This window comes from Gastrolobium bilobum, unplaced genomic scaffold (genome assembly GCF_033153095.1).
Source record: "Gastrolobium bilobum isolate Gb01-03AN ecotype WA unplaced genomic scaffold, APGP_CSIRO_Gbil_v1 utg39525, whole genome shotgun sequence".
NCBI lineage: Eukaryota > Viridiplantae > Streptophyta > Magnoliopsida > Fabales > Fabaceae > Gastrolobium > Gastrolobium bilobum.
Genome location: NW_026895757.1, coordinates 15429 through 37765, shown reverse-complemented (window position 1 = coordinate 37765; position 22337 = coordinate 15429). Strand labels below are relative to the sequence as shown.

General features: G+C 35.7%; 1 protein-coding gene across 1 annotated transcript; it reads right to left on the bottom strand.

Moving 5' to 3' along the window:
• Nucleotides 1-9167: 9167 nt before the first annotated feature.
• Nucleotides 9168-21559, bottom strand: LOC133295669 (vacuolar protein sorting-associated protein 9A-like). The gene is made up of 5 exons (XM_061494512.1): nucleotides 21304-21559; nucleotides 21010-21157; nucleotides 18706-18876; nucleotides 10896-11075; nucleotides 9168-10252 (listed from the first exon to the last, which is right to left on the bottom strand). The coding sequence occupies exons 1-5, from the start codon at nucleotides 21393-21395 to the stop codon at nucleotides 9428-9430; spliced, it is 1416 nt and encodes a 471-aa protein (XP_061350496.1). The 5' UTR covers nucleotides 21396-21559; the 3' UTR covers nucleotides 9168-9427.
• Between the last annotated feature and the right edge of the window lie 778 nt (nucleotides 21560-22337).

Below are 22337 nucleotides of genomic sequence, written 5' to 3'. Positions count from 1 at the left end.
CAATACAGATTTATTATCTGCAAAGGACTAGTTATTACAGCTACGCCTACCATCTCCCCTCTTCTTTCTATCTCTCGGCTGAGTGGTGAGATCTGAATCCTAACAACAGATAATGGTAGTGAAGTACACCCGCTTCTATAGTAGTAAAATCATAGGCTGACCAACCCTATGTCCGGTGTCATTTTTATTTTTTTTTAATAGGAGAAGGTTGGACCAAGTGTACCAACCGTTCTAATGTAATTTTACTTTTTTCTTTTTCTTTTTCATATAATACCGTTTTCAAATATAACATAGACTACGTATCAAATATATATATATATATATACATATATATACATGTATGGCTTATCATTTCTTAAGTTGCTTGAGAGAGAGAAAAAAGAAATCATAATCATTTAAGAGTGAATCAATTAACATAAAGAAATAAATAAATCAAATGACGTAGTTTTGGGGTAGCCAAAAATAAACTTATCTCAAGTGCCGGAGAAATATTTTTTCCATATATATATATATATATATATATAATACGAGATAGATTATTTTACCTATTATTTTTCTACCTACCATTATAAAATACCGTTAGATCATAATCTTAACTAATATTTATCTTTTTCTCTCTTCTTAAAATTTTGATCTAACAATGTTTTACCGTGGTAGTCAGAAAAAATGGTAAGTAAAATAACTGTCTGATATAATACAGACTACGTTGTAAGTTCCGTCAATTTTATTGAAATCAGATTGGTTGTTGACTCAGCTAAGACATTTTATTGAGTCAATCACCACGTTGCCGAATCGACCAGTTAAATCGTATTTATATAAAATCATGTAATAAATATACGATTTTATTATTCTTATGTTTTATAAGAAAAAAATTATTTTCTATATATACAAATTTAAGATAGATTCCACTCTATTTTTTTTTTACAGTGGACCCCATATGCACAAACGAGTATGTTAGACATAATAGTTTATTCGTATTACATGAAAAAATTATTACCCATATAGAATATCTCCTGCAACATAAAATTTATTATTTTCATATATCGGCTTTATTATTTTCATGTTGCATAAGAAAAAAACTATCTCCTATACATACAAATTGAAGGTGGATCCTACTCTACTTTTTTCCTTGCTTTCCCTGACAGTGAACCTCATTTACACAAATATAATAATAAAAGGTTTTTCAGTTCAAGGAGAGTTATACTTACCACCAGTTAAGTTTACTATTTCTTACTTTTAAATCTTAACCGTTGATTTCTATCAGTTTAATGGATATAATCTATTGAGAATTAATAATTAATTAATAAATACGACCTAATAAATTATAACCGTTAGATTAAAGGAAATCAACGGTTGAAGCTTGATGATAAAAAATGATAAATTTAATTGGTGGTAATTGATAAATATAACCTCTCCCTTTAAATTTTAATAACAAAATCTTTATAGCCTAGTGAAAAAGTGTTGTTTGCAAACAAAAATTAAAAAATCGATTCATTTGAAAAATGGGTGCCGGTTCAATGTTTATAGCATATCCATCAGTTTGATATGGGGTTGACTGCAGTACTGCACAATCAATCCGTTTACTGAAAGTCTGAAACGAACCGGCTCATTAACTGGTTCCTAAGTCCACATCGGGTGACCCGGTCCGATGTTGATAAAAATAAGTCCCACATCTTATACTAGCCTTGCACCCTCCATGCGAAATTACCATATGTTGTCCCTATGGCCTATGCATATCTAAAAAATTTGACCATGATTTTGGTGTGGCTAATTTCGCAACAGTCTTGCATAGGGGCGTGAATTAGCTATAGCTAAATGATGATTAATTTTTGTTCAAAATAAATCTAAGACCCTACCAACATATGACACATGGCAGTCTCGCATGGGGCATGTGATACTATTACTAACTGCATTAGATTATACTTAAACATCGACAAACTGTCATTTTTTTGATAAATTTTTTATCCAAATGTCACGCGAACAGTATTTTTTATCAGACTGTCACGTAACGTAATTCGCTGTGACTGGTAGCAAACTTCGTTCACCAATAGTTTTGTGACACGTGGCACACTTTTGCAGGAACAAGCTGACTGGACTAAGTTCGCTACTAGTGGTAGCGAATTTGGTACGCAATATAGTCACGTGTCACGAAGTCATCGGCGATGAAGTTCGCTACCAGGTGTAGCGAATTTCGACACGTGACAGTCCAGTAAAAAGTACTATTTACATGACATTTGGATAAAAAATTTGTCAAAAAATAACACTTTGATCGATGTTCCCGTTATACTATACTCAATATTGATATTATTTATTTATTTTTAAAAAAAATTATATTCAAATGGTTGTTCTCCCTTGAGGTCACTTTAGTTCATCACTCAAGATGTGTTTCATTATTAAGTTATTTTTGATAAAAATAATCTTGAAAACACGGCACTTTTATGTTTGTTATAACTTTTTTTTCTTTTTTTGTTTTGTTTTATTTGTTTTTTAAAAAAGTGATATTTTATGTTGTATTTGATTTTTTATTCATATAACAAAAGAGTGTGTTATTTTTCCACGATAAAGAGTGTGTTTTATTCTTAGAAATGTTAAATATCAATTAAACACTCTTTAAATATACTCAAAACAAATTTTTATTCATAATATATTAAAGTATACTCAAAACAAAAGAGTGTGTATTAAAGTATCATTACTAAGAATATAAATAATACACCTTAAAACAAAGTAATCAGAAATTTATTATGAGGTATATTATCAACTGGGGAAAATTTGTGCAATATTTAAGGTGGGATTAGCACAAAGAAGTTTTATGATTATCCCTGCGATGAAGATAACCTTTTTTGGGATAATTACTGATGTTACACTGTTGTTCAATTTGTTTTATTAAAAAAAAACAGATCCCAACAGGTAATAAATTTGGGTATCTTTGAATTCTGTTTTTAAAAATAATTTTTTAATTTTAAAAAAATTAAAAAAATTCTGTTTGGTAAGTCCTGTTTTATAAAAATATTTCTAAAATTTATAATTTTTTTTTTAGAATCAAATTTAAAGAACATATCTAAATTATCTTTATTTTATGTTTTAATTTTTAACTTTAAAAATACAAAAAATACTTATTCTATAAAATAATTTTAAGAATAAAAAAATCAAAATACATTAAAACAAATTAATTCTCGGTATTTGCAACAAAATTTCTAAGGGTGTGTTTGGTTCAGATAATTTTTTTTATCAAGGAAATACAATTACTAGAAATTTGGTGGAAAAATAAGTTTGATAGAAAAATTGAAAAAAAGTTGTTTGATCGGACAAAATTTGACCAGAAAAATTTGATTAAATTTACTGAGTCTATGTTTGGTTTGAAGTAAAAAATTAATGGAAAAATAACTTGAAATTACGAAATAACCCTTATATAGCAAACAGTGTTGCCTAATAAAGTATTCTTTTCTCTGTCTTCTCTCTCTGTCTGGTTTCAAAATCGGCAACCATCTGATAAGGCATGAGGTTCCGGTGGTGTGAATTTTCAGTCCTGTATACAAAGAAGCTTGGAAAATATTTCTGGCTGTTATGCATTGGAACAAAAAACGAAAGGGGTAAAGGGGGGGGTTGAACATCAACCATTAGCAGAGGAAACTTGAAATAACAAAGGGAACTTGAAAAAACAAAACCACAATGTACAACTCGATTTGGTCGGCAGGTCTCACTTTCGTGCTATTGTATTTTTGGCATGTAAATGGTCCCCTTTATCCCGTTAGCACAGGGAACTTGAAATACCATTTTGCGAAGAGTCTTTTTCAATAGTGTTTTTTTTTTTTTTTTTTTTTTTTTCATTTTTACATACAAATGTAAATGGCTAGGCAACACCGATACATGGAAAAAAAAATTTCAAAAACTTTAACCGAAGAAGAAAATCCAAAAAAGACACAATCAGATGCATGAATAAATTCTACAAAAAAACTGAATCAAACATCTCGTGTCCAATAGTCAAAGATAATAATCTCAGTAATGGTAACAAGTATTATAAGGAGAGCCACGTTCACCAATAAACCAATAATTCGGTGAGGGCTTTATTATATGGGTTTTGCGTAAAGATATGCTCAAGACATTGAATATTGTTTAGAAAAAAATAAGTATTAAATAATTTTCTCTTTATTTAACACTTTTCTTTATTTGACTCATTAAAGTCAAGGAAAAACTGTTTTGTAAATTAAATGTGTAAAATATAAATAAATCAATTAAAGCAAACGCAAGGCAGTGTAACCAAAAAAAAAAAGTGAAACCAACAAAGTTGATGATTAGATTCTAATAGTTAGTAAAACTTTCACCAAAAACATATATCATAGTTAGTAAAACAATTAAAATAAATATCATTGTTAATACTATTCAAGAAATGTATACGTAATTTTACTTAAATTCATGATTTATCATATGTGTAAATATAAAAACATTCGAATGGTAATGTACACATAACTTTATTATTATTATTATCTGAAATTCATATTATAATATTATATTGGATTTAATGTCTCTTATATTGTAAGAGATAATTTTATCTTCTAAGTGTGCATAAAAGTATGTGAGACTCGTATTTTCTTTTCTTTTCACATGATCACATATGGATCTCACATATTTTTATATGTGTATAAAAAATAAATTTATCTACTACAACATGAGAAACATCAAATCCCATTATATTTGATGAGAGAAAATGGAAAATTATTAGGAGATTGTTATAATTAGCAATTTTTAAATACAGTTTAAATTAATAAATTGGAATAATACCTCAATACTGTAATCAGAGGTGGCAAAGTGGGTTGCCCGCCCTGCCTCGCCCCAGCCTGTCATAAGCCCGCCAAAAAGCGGGCTGGCCCGCCCCGCCTTTGAAGATGGGCTAAAAATCTTAGCCTGCCCCGCCCCGCCCCGTTTGGGTGGGCGGGACAGGTTGCCCGCCAAGCTTGTGACATTTTACATTAAAAAAAAAAAACAGCCCGGGCAGACGGGCAGCAGGTTTGAAAAACTCAGTCCGCCCAGTCCATTTTGCCAGCTCTAACTACAATGCAAAATAAAATAATTAGTGTTTGACCAGAAGACATTTTCATTGAGAACGGTATTAATAAGCAAGTTGGTATATATGCTTTTTTTTCTTTTAATGTGTATTTTTAGGTATTAAAATAGGGGAAATAAATTTAATGCATTTTTTAAGTTAACATTATACAAGAAAACTTTTGTATAAATTTAACAGAATAATATTTCTCGCAGTTACTACAGATAAGTTATCTGTATTTACTCCCAGAATAATGTCATTTTGGAATTGAAAAATTAAATAATTATAATTATAAATATTGTAATAATCCTGAAATAAATTAAAATTACAAAAATATCAAGATTTCTGCCCCAAAACGATGTCATATTAGGTTTACTGCAGAAAAAGTGAACCCTAAATTTAATATATTTAATAATCTTCTAAGAGGTAGGATCCTTTGACATCAGTGTCAAATTTAAAATTTCACACTTCATCTGAGCGCCTTTAGAAAAAAAAACAACAACGACTCTAATTTGTAAGCATGTGACACCATTGATCTTTTTTGATCTGACGACTCTCAGATGAAGTGTCAAATTTCAAATTTGACACTGGTGTCAAATGATCCTACCTCATCTTCTAAACTCATTATGCAATCTTCTAGCTATACAAGCTGAAAAAGTTATTTCAAAATAATATTATCTTTAAAATGAATAAAGAATATATATTTATTATTTAATAAATTAACATACAATATACTTTGAATTTTATTAAAATAAATAAATACATTTTTATTTATTTCTTTTAAAAACAACCTCAGTTATGTACATACAAACGTGTCAAAAACATGGGAAAGGGGGTAAGATGGTTCAAACTTCAAAATTTGAAATGTGTATATTTGACTTGTAGTTGCACAGTCAAACTGTCTCGTAATTTAGTTAGCGTGTTTTGCGGGTGGGCCCACCACGTCATGGCACCCTCGCAGTGCTTCTCCGACCTGGTCTTTTCTACCTTCGCCACGCAATGTGTGTGTTCTTATTTCTTATTTTTAAATATAGTAAATACTTTTTAATTTAATAATTAAGAAAATTAATAACATGATTAGTTTTGAAAAGTTAACAGTTATTCGTACGGGAAAAAAAGTATCTAATGTTACTTTAGATAACTTTATCTAATGTTCATCAAAATGACGTTGTTTTGGAGTTAAAAAATTTAAAAATTAGAATTATAAAGACTATTATAACCCTGAAATAAATTAAAATTACAAAAACACCATTATTTCTGTCCCAAAGTAACGTCGTTTCGATGAACATTAGATAAAGTTATCTAAAGTAACTTTAGAAAACACAAACCCTATTCATAATTCATGTATTTTTTATTGATGAAGTAGAAATTTCTTACAATGATGATGAATCAAATTAAACTAAAAAGTATATAAAACGGGGAACCAGTCACATGGGAAGAAAATTGATTGCGATCGATAGTTGATGCATTTGTTTGCGGCCGACACGCCATCAATGTCTTCATGTGGGAGGCACGTGATCACACACTTTTGGTATTTTATGATTGGTCATGTAGGTTGTATTATAAAAAAAAAAAGAAGAAAACATTCAGTCTTTCGGTGACGTTCTATTTTCCTTGCCATAAAACTTGCTTTAATTCTGCTTAAATTGATGAACATCATAGTTTTAATTCTGCTTAAATTTTAATTTTTTTTGACCTTCATATAGTCTTTCAAGTTACCCAAAAAATTAGAATTGTTTTTAACGAACCAATTTAAATACTAAATAAAAAATGTTATAAGATTGGAAGAAAGGATATTCTTACTACCAAAATCTTCTACTACTAACTTACTACCTATCTAATCACCATTGAATTGAATCAAAAAGAGAGAATGCTAGAAAGTTTTTGAAAAAAGAGAAAATGTTAATCCAATGATGATTAGATAGGGAGTAAGTTAGTAGCAGAAGAATTTAGTAGTAAGAATATTCCTCTTTATAAAATTGTACTCAAAATATTTGCCAGTAATCCCAAGGGAAAACAGCGAAATTATTCATTTGCTGACAAAAAAGTAATAAAATTTCCGTAACAATAAACAAAGTAGGGAAAGAAAGATTATATAACTTCTTGTATCTTGTTTAGGATAGAATGCAATGTAAGAGCTTAGAATTATGGAAAGTTGGCGGCATGCTCAGGTGTTATTGGCAGTTGCCACGTTTCACACACCTTTCTTTGGTCATGTGATCATGTCACCTTCCTCCCTCATAATTTATTACTTTGAGTGTTATTCATGGTTGAATAACTTCGAAGAGAAGCAAGAGAATTTGCTTGCTGAATCAACTTTCTCTGTTATCAATCTTTTGAAATTGAGAAAATTTGAAGGAATACAGAGACCTGAAGCTTAGTAGATTGTGCCCATGCGTGGTAATAGATTAAATTTTATTTTTATTTTTATTTTTTATCTTCCAGAAACTCTCACAAAATATTATCAAAAAATAATTAAGCCAAACACATTATCCCAAAAAAAAGGAAAACGAAACGAAAAGAAAACAGTAAAGATTTAAAAGTTTTTAAAAGTTAAAAAGACATATTGTCCAATTGAAACGGCTCGAAAAAATAATTAAAATTATTGGTATAGTACAACTATAAAGTAGAATAGGCATGTATCTGGCCAGTAAAAGTGAATCTACTATAAACAACTAAACATAGCTATAGCTAAAGATTGTCTTCAAAGAAGAAGACATGCATGTCTTTGAACTGTGATCCCTATCTTCTAGGCTACACGTACTTTATAAATTATTATTCAAAGTGTCCAATTAATTACTTGTTTGCCGAAGATATCTCTATGGCAGGGTGTGAGCATGAGAAGAAGTTTATCTGCAAGTTTAATATGCCCCCACGTTGATTCTAGACCTGAGAGAAAAGGTCAGAAGTTTATTTGACGTAGAACCATATGCTAAAACAGTGAAATCCAATCTTAGTCTAAAGAACCAATTCAACCAAAAGCTTAAGCGGTTGGGTCAGGCTCTTTTTAATGATTTATATTAATTTCTAACACATTCCCTCACACAAGAGCCATTTGGACTTGAAGTGTGGATATTGCACAGGCTCAATATTTGGTTTATCTTCTTGTGCTTTTTATTTTAATTTCACTTTAAAGTGGTAGCGGTGAGGATTAAACTTGTGACCTTGTAGTCATCTCAAGACACACAGAAATTTGCCCACAACTATTAGTTAATATGTATGTGGTTTACAAAAAAGGACGGTGAGTGTGGTGGGTGGTGAGGCTCCATACCTTGTATAATACTTGCAATCTTGCATTATTAAGGGAATAAAACTTATTATAAGAATATAAGAGAAAGAGACAAGGCAGTGGTGCTATCCAGCGTTGTCAAATGAAGCATAAGCTATTTCCTTGATATGGTGGGCAAGATTTTACGTATCGATTCCAAATTTCAAATCAAGCTCCCTTGAGTTAAAACACGGAAACGAAACAACTCTTGGAAAGTTAGAATTGGATATGCATTATGTCCTCTCACTCAGACTATTTTATTTTGTCCTTTTTCTGTGTATGACATTTATATTGATTGGAGATTGGGTTAGATATAGTCGGTGAAGGAGCAGGGTGATATAGTTTTCCAGCTCTGATGGCCCAATTTCCTTCTGTAATTTGTAGTTAGCACCAAATGAAATGAAATAATTTACTAGAAAAAGCCAATCCGTGCAAACTAAACCACGGACACAATACCTAGACAAAATTAAAGGGTATCTTTATTCGTTCATGATAGTAAACTGTGGCTTACAATTTGCATTCCCGTACAAATGCAATGTTTCCACATGGTTAAGATCTAACTTGTCCCCCCTCTAGAATCACTTTTCTTGATCCAACATATTGCATATTCGCCACGAAGTATTTGGGAGCTGAATATACGATTGCAATATTGTCGACTATAATTGATCAATTTTAATCGATTAAGTCATCAACCAAACACTACTGCCACTATGAGATGGATAGAACCACCTTTCTCAATGTTTTGACATAACTTATCAAGATCAAACTACATAAACTTCGAGTTAAAGGATATATACATGAACATTACCAATATTCACGGCATACAGGGTTAATCGAACTAATCTAGATTCGCATCTTCTTATTCTTTATCCATTGCAAAACCAAACGCAAAATTTATATTTGTTGCAGTTCTAAAATCTATTTTAAGAACAATGTTACAGAGGGCATAGTGGTCATGGTAATGCCATTCCACGCATTAAGAAAGAGGGCAGCTATCACAAGACGGAAATATAAAATAAATTTACATGAAAAAGAGTGAAAAAATGAGGGGTGGATGATAAACAAAAAAAAAAACAGAAGAAGAAGAAGAAAAGAAAATCGTAGGTAGTTCCAATTTGTTAAGAGGGGGCACCACCCTCAGGTGCAACTGCCTCATCCTGTGGCAGACCAGATTCAATTTTTTCCTCCTCAAGAAGTGAAACTTTATCTGAACTATCCTCTGGTGTATCAGTAGAATTTTCTGATTTATCATTGGCACCTACATCTCCACCATCTGAAGAATTTATTGTGGTTTCAGCATGGTCTTCTTGATCATTATTTTGGTGATTAGACGGAGGATGGGATATAGGAGAGACGCCTAACCCCTTGGAAAGACATACATACTTGAAAACAAGTTGTTTGTAATTATTTAGCAGGTCTTCAACATCACCTACAGTTAGGTCACCAGCACTAGCAAACAAATATGGAAACTCCCTGAAAATTTCATTCACCTTATCCTCCTTTAAAAGCATACTTGCCCCTTTGTTCTCCAAATCTGAGAGGGATGGAACTTTTGTGATCGAAAACTCATCTGCAAATGTCACTTTCTTACTTTCTGATTTTGCAACAGATGATGGAGTTCGTAATGAAGGGTCCTTATTATCATTCAAAGCTTTATTTTTGTGCATAGTAGGTTCTGCACTTGGATGAAGTCCATAATTTTGATACGGTGAACTGGGATCTTGCGTATCCACTGAAGGCCCAGAAAGAAGAGCACGAGCAAATTCCATGTTTCTCTCAAACTCAGTTTCATCCATTGAAATGGCTTTTGCATCAATGTTAGAGATGAAGGACTCAGCAGAGAGCATGTTTGTAAAATAATATGCTGCTTCCGCAACTAATCGAGATTGGCGTCTAAACCTTTGTATGTACAGCAGATTTGAGTGCAGTTGGGGAGGGTTTGCCTGCATAGAATCATTAGTGAAAGAAATTTTGTTTAACCGTAAAATCAAGTGTATCCACATTAAAATAGCACCTAAAATAGAGTTTATGATACACTAAGACAATGTACCATTGTATTTTAAGTGTCTCACAGAAATCTGTCTCACTTATCTAGTTTCATCATTCTCCAGTTTTGAGCAAAAAATAAAATCAAACAACTTTGATAGAAAACATTGCAAAAGATAAGGTCATATAGCTTGGCACCATGAGCAATTCAAAGGACTAAGTTCTTTAAAGCAAAAATATAATGCAACCAACCTCCCAAAAAAAGGATATGCATATTTACGGGCAACATGGCCATTCCATGTTGAATGGACCAGTGCATGCAAGATATATTTCAACACCCTTATCAAAAATTATCTTGTGAAATAAGTGACTTTACATAACTCCACAAAATTACAAGCTTCATTTGTATAAGTGAAGTTCATACAGCAAGAAAACAAGGCAAAGTAATATAGTAGATCATAGGAAACACTAGAATAGAACTGTGCATATGCACAAGTCACACCCATAATTTTTTAGAGAGTGCAGGGAGTCATAACACTTTCTCAAAAACCAAATTACTTTTTATGCAGGTATCTATTTGTGAAAACACGTTGGAATTACCTTTATGGTAACATAAATTAGCACAGGAAGGAATTCATCAGCTCCTGGAGGATTCTCTTTGGAAGCAACAGAAGCATTAAGCAGCAAGTTACCAATAACCTTGCAACAATTCAAGATACAGACAAGTTTGTCTCTGGGTGCCTTGTACATGTTGATCTTCTGTAATTCTTTCTGTGCAAGCTGCCACCATAAGAATAAGACAGAAAATATAAGATTCAAAGAAGGCAGGAGTATATACAGAAAACCATAAACAAGTCAAAATTATAACTTTAGTAGCTAAAGCTGCAGAAAAAACACTAGTTACGAAGGATTCTTATAGGACACTGGAACTTATAGAATTAATTACAAAGTAATTATAGAATTAATGTGGTAAAGGGAAGAGGCTTAGCTTAAATAGTAGGAGGGGGCAAAAGGGAGATTTATTCTGAATTTTTAGCTTTGGGAAGCACTTTGTTGAAGAGGAAACACTTGGAAAGAGAACTCTCTCCTTTCTCTGTTCAGATTTCATTCACCAATAATATATCCATTTTTTTTCTTTCTATCTCTTATACTCTTCTTCAAATCTTGTTTGTGGGTTCATTAGTACAATTTGGTCCGACCTCCCAGATCCTCATTTGGCAGACATGAAATCAAGAATCGAAGCACTGGAGAATTCTATGGAATTTCTAAAGAAAGTAGCCAGCGATCATGGAGCTCAGTTGTCTGAAATCGACAAAGTGTGGATGGGATTGATGTAATCAAGCAACTTCTTGGAGGATAGTAGCACCAATGAGCAGCCTGTTCACAAAGGGGTTCCACCTCCTTCAAACAAGCATAACGAGGAGAACGTTTAAGGATCCTTTGGGATGCGGTAGTGAGAATCTTGTTCTTGGGTAAGAAAGGACAAGTTATCCACTTTTGCTGGCAGCGATCCTTTGGAATGGATAGCAAGGGCGGAAAGATTCTGAGGTACAGAAGATCAAAACATCAGAGAACATGCAAATGGCTTTCATTAGCATGGACGGACCTGCTGTGTATTGGTTACCATTCTGGCAAAAGAAGACACTCAACCTGTCTTAAGAAGAGGAAGGTTTTGCGTCAGCTTTGATTCAAAGATTTGGCGGAAAGAGTAGGAGAAATGTCTGCAAAAGGCTAACCACTCTGCGATTTCATGGAAGAGTACATCCAAGAATTTAAGGTGTTAGTTGTGCAGGCTGCAGCAACTTTGGAGGAGCAATTGTTAGGATATTTTCTGGGCCTGTGACAAGAAGTGAAGTGTACAGTGGAACACACAACCCAAGTGATGTTACGAAGGCCATCAATCTGGCCTAAGCAGTGGAAGAGGTGCTTGCAGCCTAGAAGCAGCACAGTCAGACTCCCAAATCCACCTTCCAATGTTGAGTCTCAGGAACAACTCAAGAGGAGGAATCGTGACCCGCATGGGGGTGAATGGGTCGGACCCAATAGGTCTATCCAACGTGATGCAGGTGCAGATAACATCAGACTCAACCAACAGTGTCTACAGGCCAAATCAACTTTCAGATAAAAGTTCACACAGCCAACCTTTTGGCCCCAAGCACAAATTATACAGAAAAAAAGCAGGTGGGTTACCATTTAAGCATAAGATGAACAAGTGGAGGAGGATGGGTAAGATTATCCAAAATGGGGGGGGTCCCAATTTCCACCTTTAGGACAAAGTGTAACTTCAAGGAAGTGGCATTTGATACGACCTTGGAAGTTATAGGATTAGTTCCAAAGTAGTTATAGAATTAGTTAGGTGGTTATACTTATAGTACTAAGGGAAGGGGCTTAGTGATTCCCGATCTCTCATACTATTCTTCAATTCTTGTTTGTGGGTTCATAACAAATTCTTCCAGCATTTCTGCCTGCAATTGAAAAATTTAAGTATTTACAAACTGATATAGTGACTACTGAGAGCTCAAGGATGCATCAAAAAGAAAATTGATTCTTAGGAAAAGCTTGGCCAATCAAGAATATTATCCTTCAAACTTCAGAATAAACCCAATAACCATGTAACTGAAATAATTGAAATCCAACGTGTGACATACTCACATACCCAAGAACCACTCAATCTAAAGATGGGGAAATGATGACCAAAAAACAAGTAGTAACTAATAAGTAAACTGTGGAGAAAGCATACATCATAACTTATCCAGTGCTAAAACTAAATTATAAGAATATAGATCCCCATGATATGAAATTAGACCGCATAATTCAAGGTGCTTATGTCTCACGTCAAAAAATCAGTTAGTTGTTCTGAGGGGTTCAAACTTGGAATTTAATTATGTATTTATCAATAAGTTAATTGAATCTGAATATTATTGTATATTCAAGTGTGTATAACTGTACAAGAAGGCTCTCTATTTATAGAGACTAAAAGACCTAATGGGAAGACCTAATGGGCCAAGCCCACAATCTAGACTATTCTAATAATAATAGATTAATATTATTTCTAACACTCCCCCTCAAGCAGGTGCGTATATATCAAAAGCTCCCAGCTTGTTACAAATATGATCTATTCGAGGACCTCTAAGAGCTTTAGTGAATACATCCGCAAGTTGATCATTGGCATTGACAAATGCTGTCTCGATCTCCCCTGACTGGATCTTTTCTCTAACAAAATGACAGTCAATTTCTATATGCTTGGTCCTCTCATGAAAGACTGGGTTAGAGGATATATACAAAGCGGCTTGATTGTCACAAATGAGCTTCATAGGCCGTTGTTCACAAAGATGGAGTTCCTTAAGCAATTGTCTCAGCCAGATGAGCTCACATGTTGCATTTGCCATTGCCCGATATTCTGCCTCCACACTGGATCTGGCGACCACAGTTTGCTTCTTACTCTTCCAAGAGATCAAATTTCCTCCGAAGAGAACACAATACCCTGAGGTGGATCGTCTATCTGAAGGAGAACCTGCCCAGTCAGCATCTGAATAACTAGAGATCTCTGAACTCCCTTTATTTGTGTATAATAAACCTCTTCCTGGCGCCTTTTTAATATATCGGAGAATTCTAATAACTGCATCCCAATGGGAGTCACAGGGAGAATCAAGAAAATGACTTGCAACACTCATTGCGAAGGAGATATCTGGCCTTGTCACAGTAAGATAATTCAATTTTCCAACTAGTCGGCAGTAGCGACTAGGATCTGGCAGTGGCTCCCCCTGTCCTGGTAATAACTTAACATTGGGGTCCATAGGTGTATCAATGGGTTTACAGCCTAACATGCCAGTCTCATCTAGGATATCCAGTGCATACTTCCTCTGATAGATGGAAATGCCCCGCCTAGACTGTGCAACTTCGATCCTCAAGAAATATCGAAGTCTGCCAAGATCTTTGGTCTGAAATTGATTGAATAAATGCTCTTTCAATTGATCAATCCCGGTCTGATCGCTGCCTGTAATGATAATGTCATCAACATAGACCAGGAGATAAACGCACTGGCCAGAAGAGCTATACCGGTAAAAGACAGAATGATCGGCTTTGCTTCTGATTAAGCCAAAGGATTCAACAACTGAACTAAAGCGGCTAAACCAGGCCCGAGGAGATTGCTTCAGGCCATATAAAGATTTCCGAAGTTTACATACCATTCCAGAACTCTCCCCCTGAGCAACAAAACCTGGTGGTTGCTCCATATAAACTTCCTCCTGCAAGTCACTATGTAGAAAAGCATTCTTAATATCAAGTTGGAGAAGGGGCCAGTGATGAATGGCGGCAAGGGCAAGAAACAGGCGAACAGAAGCCATCTTAGCAACAGGAGAAAAGGTATCCCCATAATCAAGACCAAAGATCTGTGTGTATCCCTTGACCACTAAGCGAGCTTTAAGGCGATCAACAGTGCCATCAGGACCAACTTTAACTGTGAACACCCATCGACAACCAACAACAGACTTCCCGGGAGGAGCACGAACAAGACCCCAAGTGCCATTGGAGTGAAGTGCCTGCATTTCATCAAGCATCGCCTGGCGCCACCCTGGATGAGATAGTGCTTCACCTGTGGTTTTAGGGATGGAAACAGAAGAGAGACTAGAAACAAAAGTAAAATGTTGTGAAGAAAGTTTGTCATAACTCAAGAAAGAATAAAGGGGCTGAGGATTTCGAGTGGATCGAATACCTTTCCGAAGGGCAATGGGAGGAGTCTCTGATGGAGGATCCGGAGGAGAAGAGACGACGGGAAAGGGCGATGAGTCATCAAGAGGCAAAGTCGGAGGAGGTGCAGGCTGACGACGCTGGTATGTGAGGAGAGGACGATCTACAGGTATGGAGGTAATGGGTTGCTCCTCTGGAATAGGGTCACCTGTAGCTGGAAAAGACAAGTCAAGAAAAGGAACAGGAAGGACCTGATCAACCTGTGACACTGGAGACGGAGTAGAGTGAAAAGGCTGCTGATCAAGGAAAGTGACATCAGCAGAAACGATATAACGCTTGAGATCAGGAGAATAGCAACGATACCCTTTTTGAAAACGTGTATACCCAAGGAAAATACATTTAAAGGCCTTGGATGTCAACTTGTCTTTACCTGGAGTAAGATCATGAACAAAACAAGTACAGCCAAAAATATGTAAAGGCAGAGGATAAGAAGGTGCTCCGGAAAACAAAATACTGTGGGGAACATCATTATTTAGCACAGAAGAGGGCATGCGGTTGAATAGGAAACATGAGGTGATAATAGCATCTGCCCAAAAACGGAGTGGGACATTCATATGAATGAGAAGGGTACGTGCAGTTTCAACTAGATGTCTATTTTTACGTTCAGCGACTCCATTTTGTTGTGGAGTGTGGGGACAGGTAGTCTGGTGTATCGTCCCATGTGTATCCAGAAATTTAGAAAATTCAAGAGACACATACTCTTTTGCATTATCACTGCGCAAGATTTGAATAGAGGCACCAAATTGAGTTTTTATTTCTGCACAAAACTTTTGATAAATTGAAAATAACTCAGAACGATTTTTCATTAAATAAACCCAAGTGCAACGGGAGAAATCATCAATAAAGGTTACAAAATACTGAAAACCCAAAACTGACATAGTCCGACTCGGACCCCAAATATCAGAATGAACAATAGAAAAGGGAGCAACAGCTCTCTTATTGACTCTACTAGCAAAGGAAGAGCGAGTATGCTTTCCCTGCTGACAAGACTGACAATTCAAAGACTTCAGACCTGACAAAAAAGGAACCATATGGTGAAGCTTCGAGAGACTTGGATGACCCATACGGCTATGGAGAAGCTCAGGAGACTCTGTGAGAGAGCATGCAACTGGAGCAGAGGGTGCATGCAGATAGTAGAGACCTCGTGACTCACTGCCAGCTCAAATCTTCTTCCCCGTACCCGGATCCTGCATAGAAAAAGACTGTTTAGAAAAGGTGATAGAGCAAGAAAGAGAATGGATCAATTGACTAACAGAAATTAAATTAAAAGGAATGCCAGGGATGTAATAAACAGAGGTTAAAGTCAAGAAGGGAGTTGGTTTGGCTTGCCCAATGCCACGAGCAGGAGTCTTGGTGCCATCAGCAAGAGTAACAGAGGGAAGATTATTAGAAAAGGTAAGGGAAGTAAAGAGATCCTTATTACCACAAAGATGATCAGTAGCACCTGAGTCTATTATCCAGGGTCCAAGAGACGATTGAGAAAAACAAGCAACATGATTACCAGTATCTGGAGCAGGTGGCTGAGAAGAACTCTTCTGGAGAAGGGCCTCATAGTCTGCAGCGGAAATAGTCACTGATCCGGTAGAGGGCGGCACAACATCTGTTTGAGCAAAGTTCATATGTGGTGGCTTCAAGTGAGGGTACTTTCTGTAGCAACGTTCTTCAATGTGGCCCAGATTTTGGCAATAATTACACCGAGGCCTTTGTCCTCGGCCACCCTGTCCATATGACGTCGTCTGTCCGCGCCCGCCTGGGCCATATGATGTCACGGGTCCGCGACCGCCTTGTCCGCGGCCACGACCACGTCCGCGTCCACCATTGTTCCAATTACCACGAGAGATTAAAGCAGCAGAATCAGACAAGAGGGCAATAGAGTCAGTAGCTGGCACGTGTGCGGGGGCCACCTTATCTTGAAGATTCAGAAGGCGCTGAAAGGTCTGGGATATGTTGGGAATCTCAGTACTGGTTAGAATGTTCTCACGAACACTTTCTAATCCGTCAGGGAGACCAGAGAGAGTCGTAAAGAGACGCTCCACTTGCATCCTGTACACTGTAGCATCTGCAGCATGAGGTAACATAGCCAAAAATTCCTGCATCAAAGAACGAATCTTACCAACATAAACTTCCATACGAGCTTCGGGTGATTTGCGCAAATCCATCATCTGGGAGACAATGGAATAAAGTTGCTGAATATCATTGGTGTAAAGGTTTTTGGCTTCCGTCCACACATCATAGCAGGTCTCAAAGGGAATGAAAATATTGAGAAGAGATGAATCAATGGATTGCCAAAGAATACTGAGGAGCTGAACATCAACTTTCTCCCATTCAGACGTCTGATCTTTGGAAATATCAGTCTTCTTAGTGGTGAGATGTTTGTCATGGCCTTGACTGGTAAACCAGATCTTAACGGAGGTAGACCAGGTCTTGTAAATGGCAGATCCGGTCAATTTCAGAGTTGTGATAGATGGAATAGCACTTGAAATGATGCCGGAAGGATGTTTACTGGTTCCTTCCATCAGAAACAGTGATCAGACGACCAAAAAACGGTAAAAGTCACGCGAAAAAGGAACAAAGTAGCAACTTTTGCACTGGAAACCCCCGAACGTCGGATCTGGAAGGAGGAGGCAGAGGCGAGCCTGTCTGCCTTGGTTTGGCCGGAAAAGGTGGCCGGAACAGTGCACACGCGCCGGAGAGAGGTGGCGCGTGAGGCCCACGCGCAGACAGCTGTGGTGGCGCGTGGGGGCGCGTGCTGCGGCCGTTTGGGACGGGTCTTGGACAGAAACGGTCGCCGGCGTGAGGGGATCCTGATCGCGTGGTTTCTCGCCAGAAAGGTGGCCAGAACAGTGATGAACAGTGACGGAACAATGTTTCTGGCGATGTGAACAGTGTTTTCCGGTCAAATAATGAAGGAGGATGACGATCTGAGATCGAAAAAAGGTCTAACAATGTTCGGAGGGTTGAAAAAGGTTGCTGGTATGATGCACGGCGGTAAAAGGGTTTGCCGGTATGATGCACGGCAGTAAATAAGAAAGGAAAAGATATATATGCTGAAGCAGAGCCCTCGGATCGAGAGCTCTGATACCAAATTGAATCTGAATATTATTGTATATTCAAGTGTGTATAACTGTACAAGAAGGCTCTCTATTTATAGAGACTAAAAGACCTAATGGGAAGACCTAATGGGCCAAGCCCACAATCTAGACTATTCTAATAATAATAGATTAATATTATTTCTAACAAAGTTCAATAGTGGGGAACATCAAAAACTATAAGTTGCATTAAAAAACAAAACTACAAGAGAAATGAGAAGAATTAGGCTGCATTTAAGATTGATGTTGTAGCATTGTTGGTTGACAACCAAGAATTCTGGTGCTATAAAGCTCTTGCTCTACATAGGGTCCAGGGAAGGGTTAGACCTATTGTGTGGATCTATAGTAGACCGCTTTACCTTAAACTTGTATGACAATAGAAGGGGAGCCTAGGCTCAACGGCTGATTTTGCTGCCATATGACCTGGAGGTCACAGGCTCAAATCATGTAATCAGCTTTATTGCCCTTTATCAAATGATAAATTGTTAGCATGAGGAACATGATCTTAGCTGACATAATTCTATACAGAGAGCTAAATAAAAATAGTCTCAAATGTTTAGTTATATACTCACCAACCATGATGTTTCATTTTGAAATGCTGGCTTGATATCCAAATTTTCTGGCCGAATAAACTGTTGAATCAAAGCCATCTTCTCAGAAAGTTGGTCATCAAGTTTTACATCATCCGGAAGTGAAGCAAATACACGAGCAAACAACTTCGTCATGACATACTTCTCAAGCCCCTGTATATGATAAAAAACCAGAGGTAAAGTGATCAACCAATATAGAAAGCATTATATAGCAACAGAATTTTACCAAGAGAAGAACATAGAACAATGTTTTCTATGAGTAACAAAGTACATAGATTGGCTAACATTCAGTTCTCTAGTTGAGAGAATTCATGTTAAATTCCAGAAAAACCACACGAACTATGAAACCTATTCAAAGAATGAGCTTTCTTAAAACTACTTTTCTCGCATAAATGGCAGGGATGCGTGTTTAAGACTTAAGTTGACAGACAGAGTGGCTAAATAAATTACTAGTAAGGTGAAATAATACACGTGCCTTAAACTTCCTTGCTTATTATCCAAAAACACTTGTATAAACTAGAATATACACATCATGCATCATCAAACCTAAGTTTCATTGTTAGGTTGATATCCAGGACAGTCCAAGATTTATTTACCTATATTTTAACCGGATGATACTAGCCTTTTATATGTTGGTTAATGTAAAGAACCAATTCAACCCAAAAGCTTAAGTTTATGGGTGAAGCTACATTAATGGCTTTATATATCTCAACACGCCCCCTCACACGAGAGCCCACTGGGCTTGAAGGGTGGACAATGCACAGGCCCACCTATCTGTGCGAACAAAGAAATTCCACTTGAAAGAAAGTAGAGGGCGGCGAGGATCGAACCCGGGCACGAGGCTCTGATACCATGTAAAGAACCAATTCAACCCAAAAGCTTAAGCTTATGGGTGAGGCTACATTAATGGTTTTATATATCTCAACAGTTAAAATTTTTTTACATAAATTTTATGTGAGATTCAGAAGTGTACGAAAATAAAAATAATTTTATTCATTTTGATTTTTTCTGTCATATTAGACCTTACATCCCTAAAATGCCTTCTTCGATCAATCCCAATTATTAAGTCTCATTGTATGGTCGATGTCCAGGGCAAACCATTTTGCAAGCCAATACTCACCCAAAAGGGATTAAATAATAGAATAAAAGCACAAGCATTTCTGACAATACTGAGGAGCACGAAAGAGTCAATGTTAAGAAGGCTAAGGGGAAAAATGAGAACTAACAGTGATTGAGAAATCGATTAGTTTATGCTAGCATAATATTGCTAGTAGTAAATATTGTTTTGTGAGTGTTATCTTTTAAGTGAAAATATATAGTATTGGAGCAAATCAGCAAAATGATTATCCCAACTATGCGTCTACAAGTTAGTAGATCCTACATTTAAATTAATAGACTGTATAATAGAGCATGCCAATGCCAACACCAGTGAGTAGTCACAGATTTGAAATTACGACACACATTTTCCACAGATTTCGATATATTTTCAAATTATTCACACTTCCCATAATAAAGTTAACATTTTCAAATCATTTGAACAATACATGAATATGTCCCTTGGTGAGATTCTAAGATGAGGATTCAGATGAGATCATTTTCACTAGCTTTCTGGTGTTCATGAACATGTCAAATTCAATTTTTTATGAAAGAAAAAAGCTAGACTCATCATTTATGGTGATAAGACCTCTCACTATCTGCAACAATCCCAGAACCGCAATTTATTAATCCGTGCTATACTGCTATTGGCAGGCTAGGCTTCCTTAACATGATGCGACATTGCAGCATTCATTGTTATACAGCACTTTTTTCACCAAGGTAGATATATGCGGGAATGGAATCCCAACTGGTGGACTAATTTCTGTCTTCTATTCTAATTCTTATTTACAATTTTATTTGTGCTTCATAGAATTTTATTCACCATTATTGAAAAAGAAAAACCTAGAAATGTCCTTCAGAAATTGGACATGGGAAGAGAAATGGTTGTAGTAATTGTATGGATAACCCAATTCAATCATCCCAAGATCCAGGGAAGCGGCGAAAACTGCAATGTAAATATAGTGCAAGTCACCAAGTGAAACAAAATGGAATATTTGTTAGTCATATAATCTTCTTTCCCATTATTTCTATATTTTCCTTTTATATGAACCACAGTTAATTATTGTAAAAATTCAAATATCTTAATTTATGGATAAAAAGGTAACAAAACAAATAGTATGATATGTGAAGACAGAGCAGCAAGTCGAAAGAGCACGTTATGTTATAACATAGAGTTAAGCAGAAACTGACTTCACCGGCACTTTCAAGCTCCTCCTCAGAGCAGCCAGACCAAAGTGGATGAGCCTTGAAAGCCGCTTCCATATTAGCAAGGAACTCTTGAACCGCGGCACTGTCCCTCTCAGGATCAGGAGCATTATTTGAAAACGAAACAATAAAACTGCAAATGCCACTTGATTAGGGTTCCAATTCCAAAGTTTGTCCTAACCTAAAGCTAAATCATAATCAAGGTATAGCATAGCACCAGAGTGGCTTATGAAACCACAAATAAAATTGAAGATAAATCTGAAAAATGAAACGAAAAACCTTTTGATTGCTTTGACGAAATCAGCGGCGGAGGGTTGCCGCATGCGCTCTAGGAAGTCGTGTAAGCCCAAGAAAACGTCGGCGTTTTCCATTCTCCGCCGCCTCAGCCTGAGCCCTGAGTGTTGTGTTGTGTTGTGTTGCAGTTAAAGTTGCTGCTTCTGCTTCAGCTTCAGCTTCGTCTTCGTCTTCGTTGACAACACAAGACGAAGAAGCGATCCAGTACAATTACCATCTCATTCTCACATCACTCCACCAAAATCAAAACATTTTATTAAACAGCTTTAGTTCTTATTATAATTGTAATTAAATTCTTCTATTAATATTTATTCCAATAATCATATAAAGAAAATTTGTTTAACAATATTCATATGTACATATATGACCACAGTAATAATCACATTATAATTAGTAAAAATCATTTTATAATTAGACTTTGGTGTTAAGTGTTAACCATCATTCCAACAGCTGTTTTTTATTTATTTATTATTGATCTGATTCCCAACAGCAATTTTATAATATTAATAATTAGCATCTTTCGTTAAACTCAAAGATCCATTTAAGAATCTTACAGATTAATTAATCGCGCTTAATTATGGATTAACATAACAAATCTACCCTAAAGATAGTAACCATAAAACTATATTATAAGGGGGCGTTTGGTACACGGGATTCTTCAAGAATCCCGGAAAATTAAATTTTTTTAAATTTTAAATTTACGGATATTATCATAAACTGAAGGTAAAAATCATGTTTTTGAAAATTAAGATTTCCGGCTAAAAAAAAATTTCTCCTGTACCAAATGCCCCTAAGAGAATTCATTGTAACAAACATAATTGTGGAAAGAATTATCATTTTGTTTCAAATACAACCAATAAACGTAATTGAATCACTATATCATTTTCATTTTACAAAAACTTAGAAGTTACAAACACCAAGTTTAGAAAGACAAAGATGTAATCATACATACTTAAAATTCGGATTTTACTTAAAATCGGAATAAGAATAAAAAATCTTAAAATGTAACATCCTAACAT

Bases quoted from the DNA above. Each gene is read 5' to 3' on its own strand.
- LOC133295669 (XM_061494512.1), bottom strand. From the start codon at position 21,395: ATGGAAAACGCCGACGTTTTCTTGGGCTTACACGACTTCCTAGAGCGC. The intron at 21,158-21,303 runs GTTTTTCGTTTC...TGGCATTTGCAG, and splicing joins TTCGTCAAAGCAATCAAAAG to TTTTATTGTTTCGTTTTCAA. The intron at 11,076-18,705 runs GTGAGTATATAA...TTATGGTGGCAG, and splicing joins AAAATGAAACATCATGGTTG to CTTGCACAGAAAGAATTACA.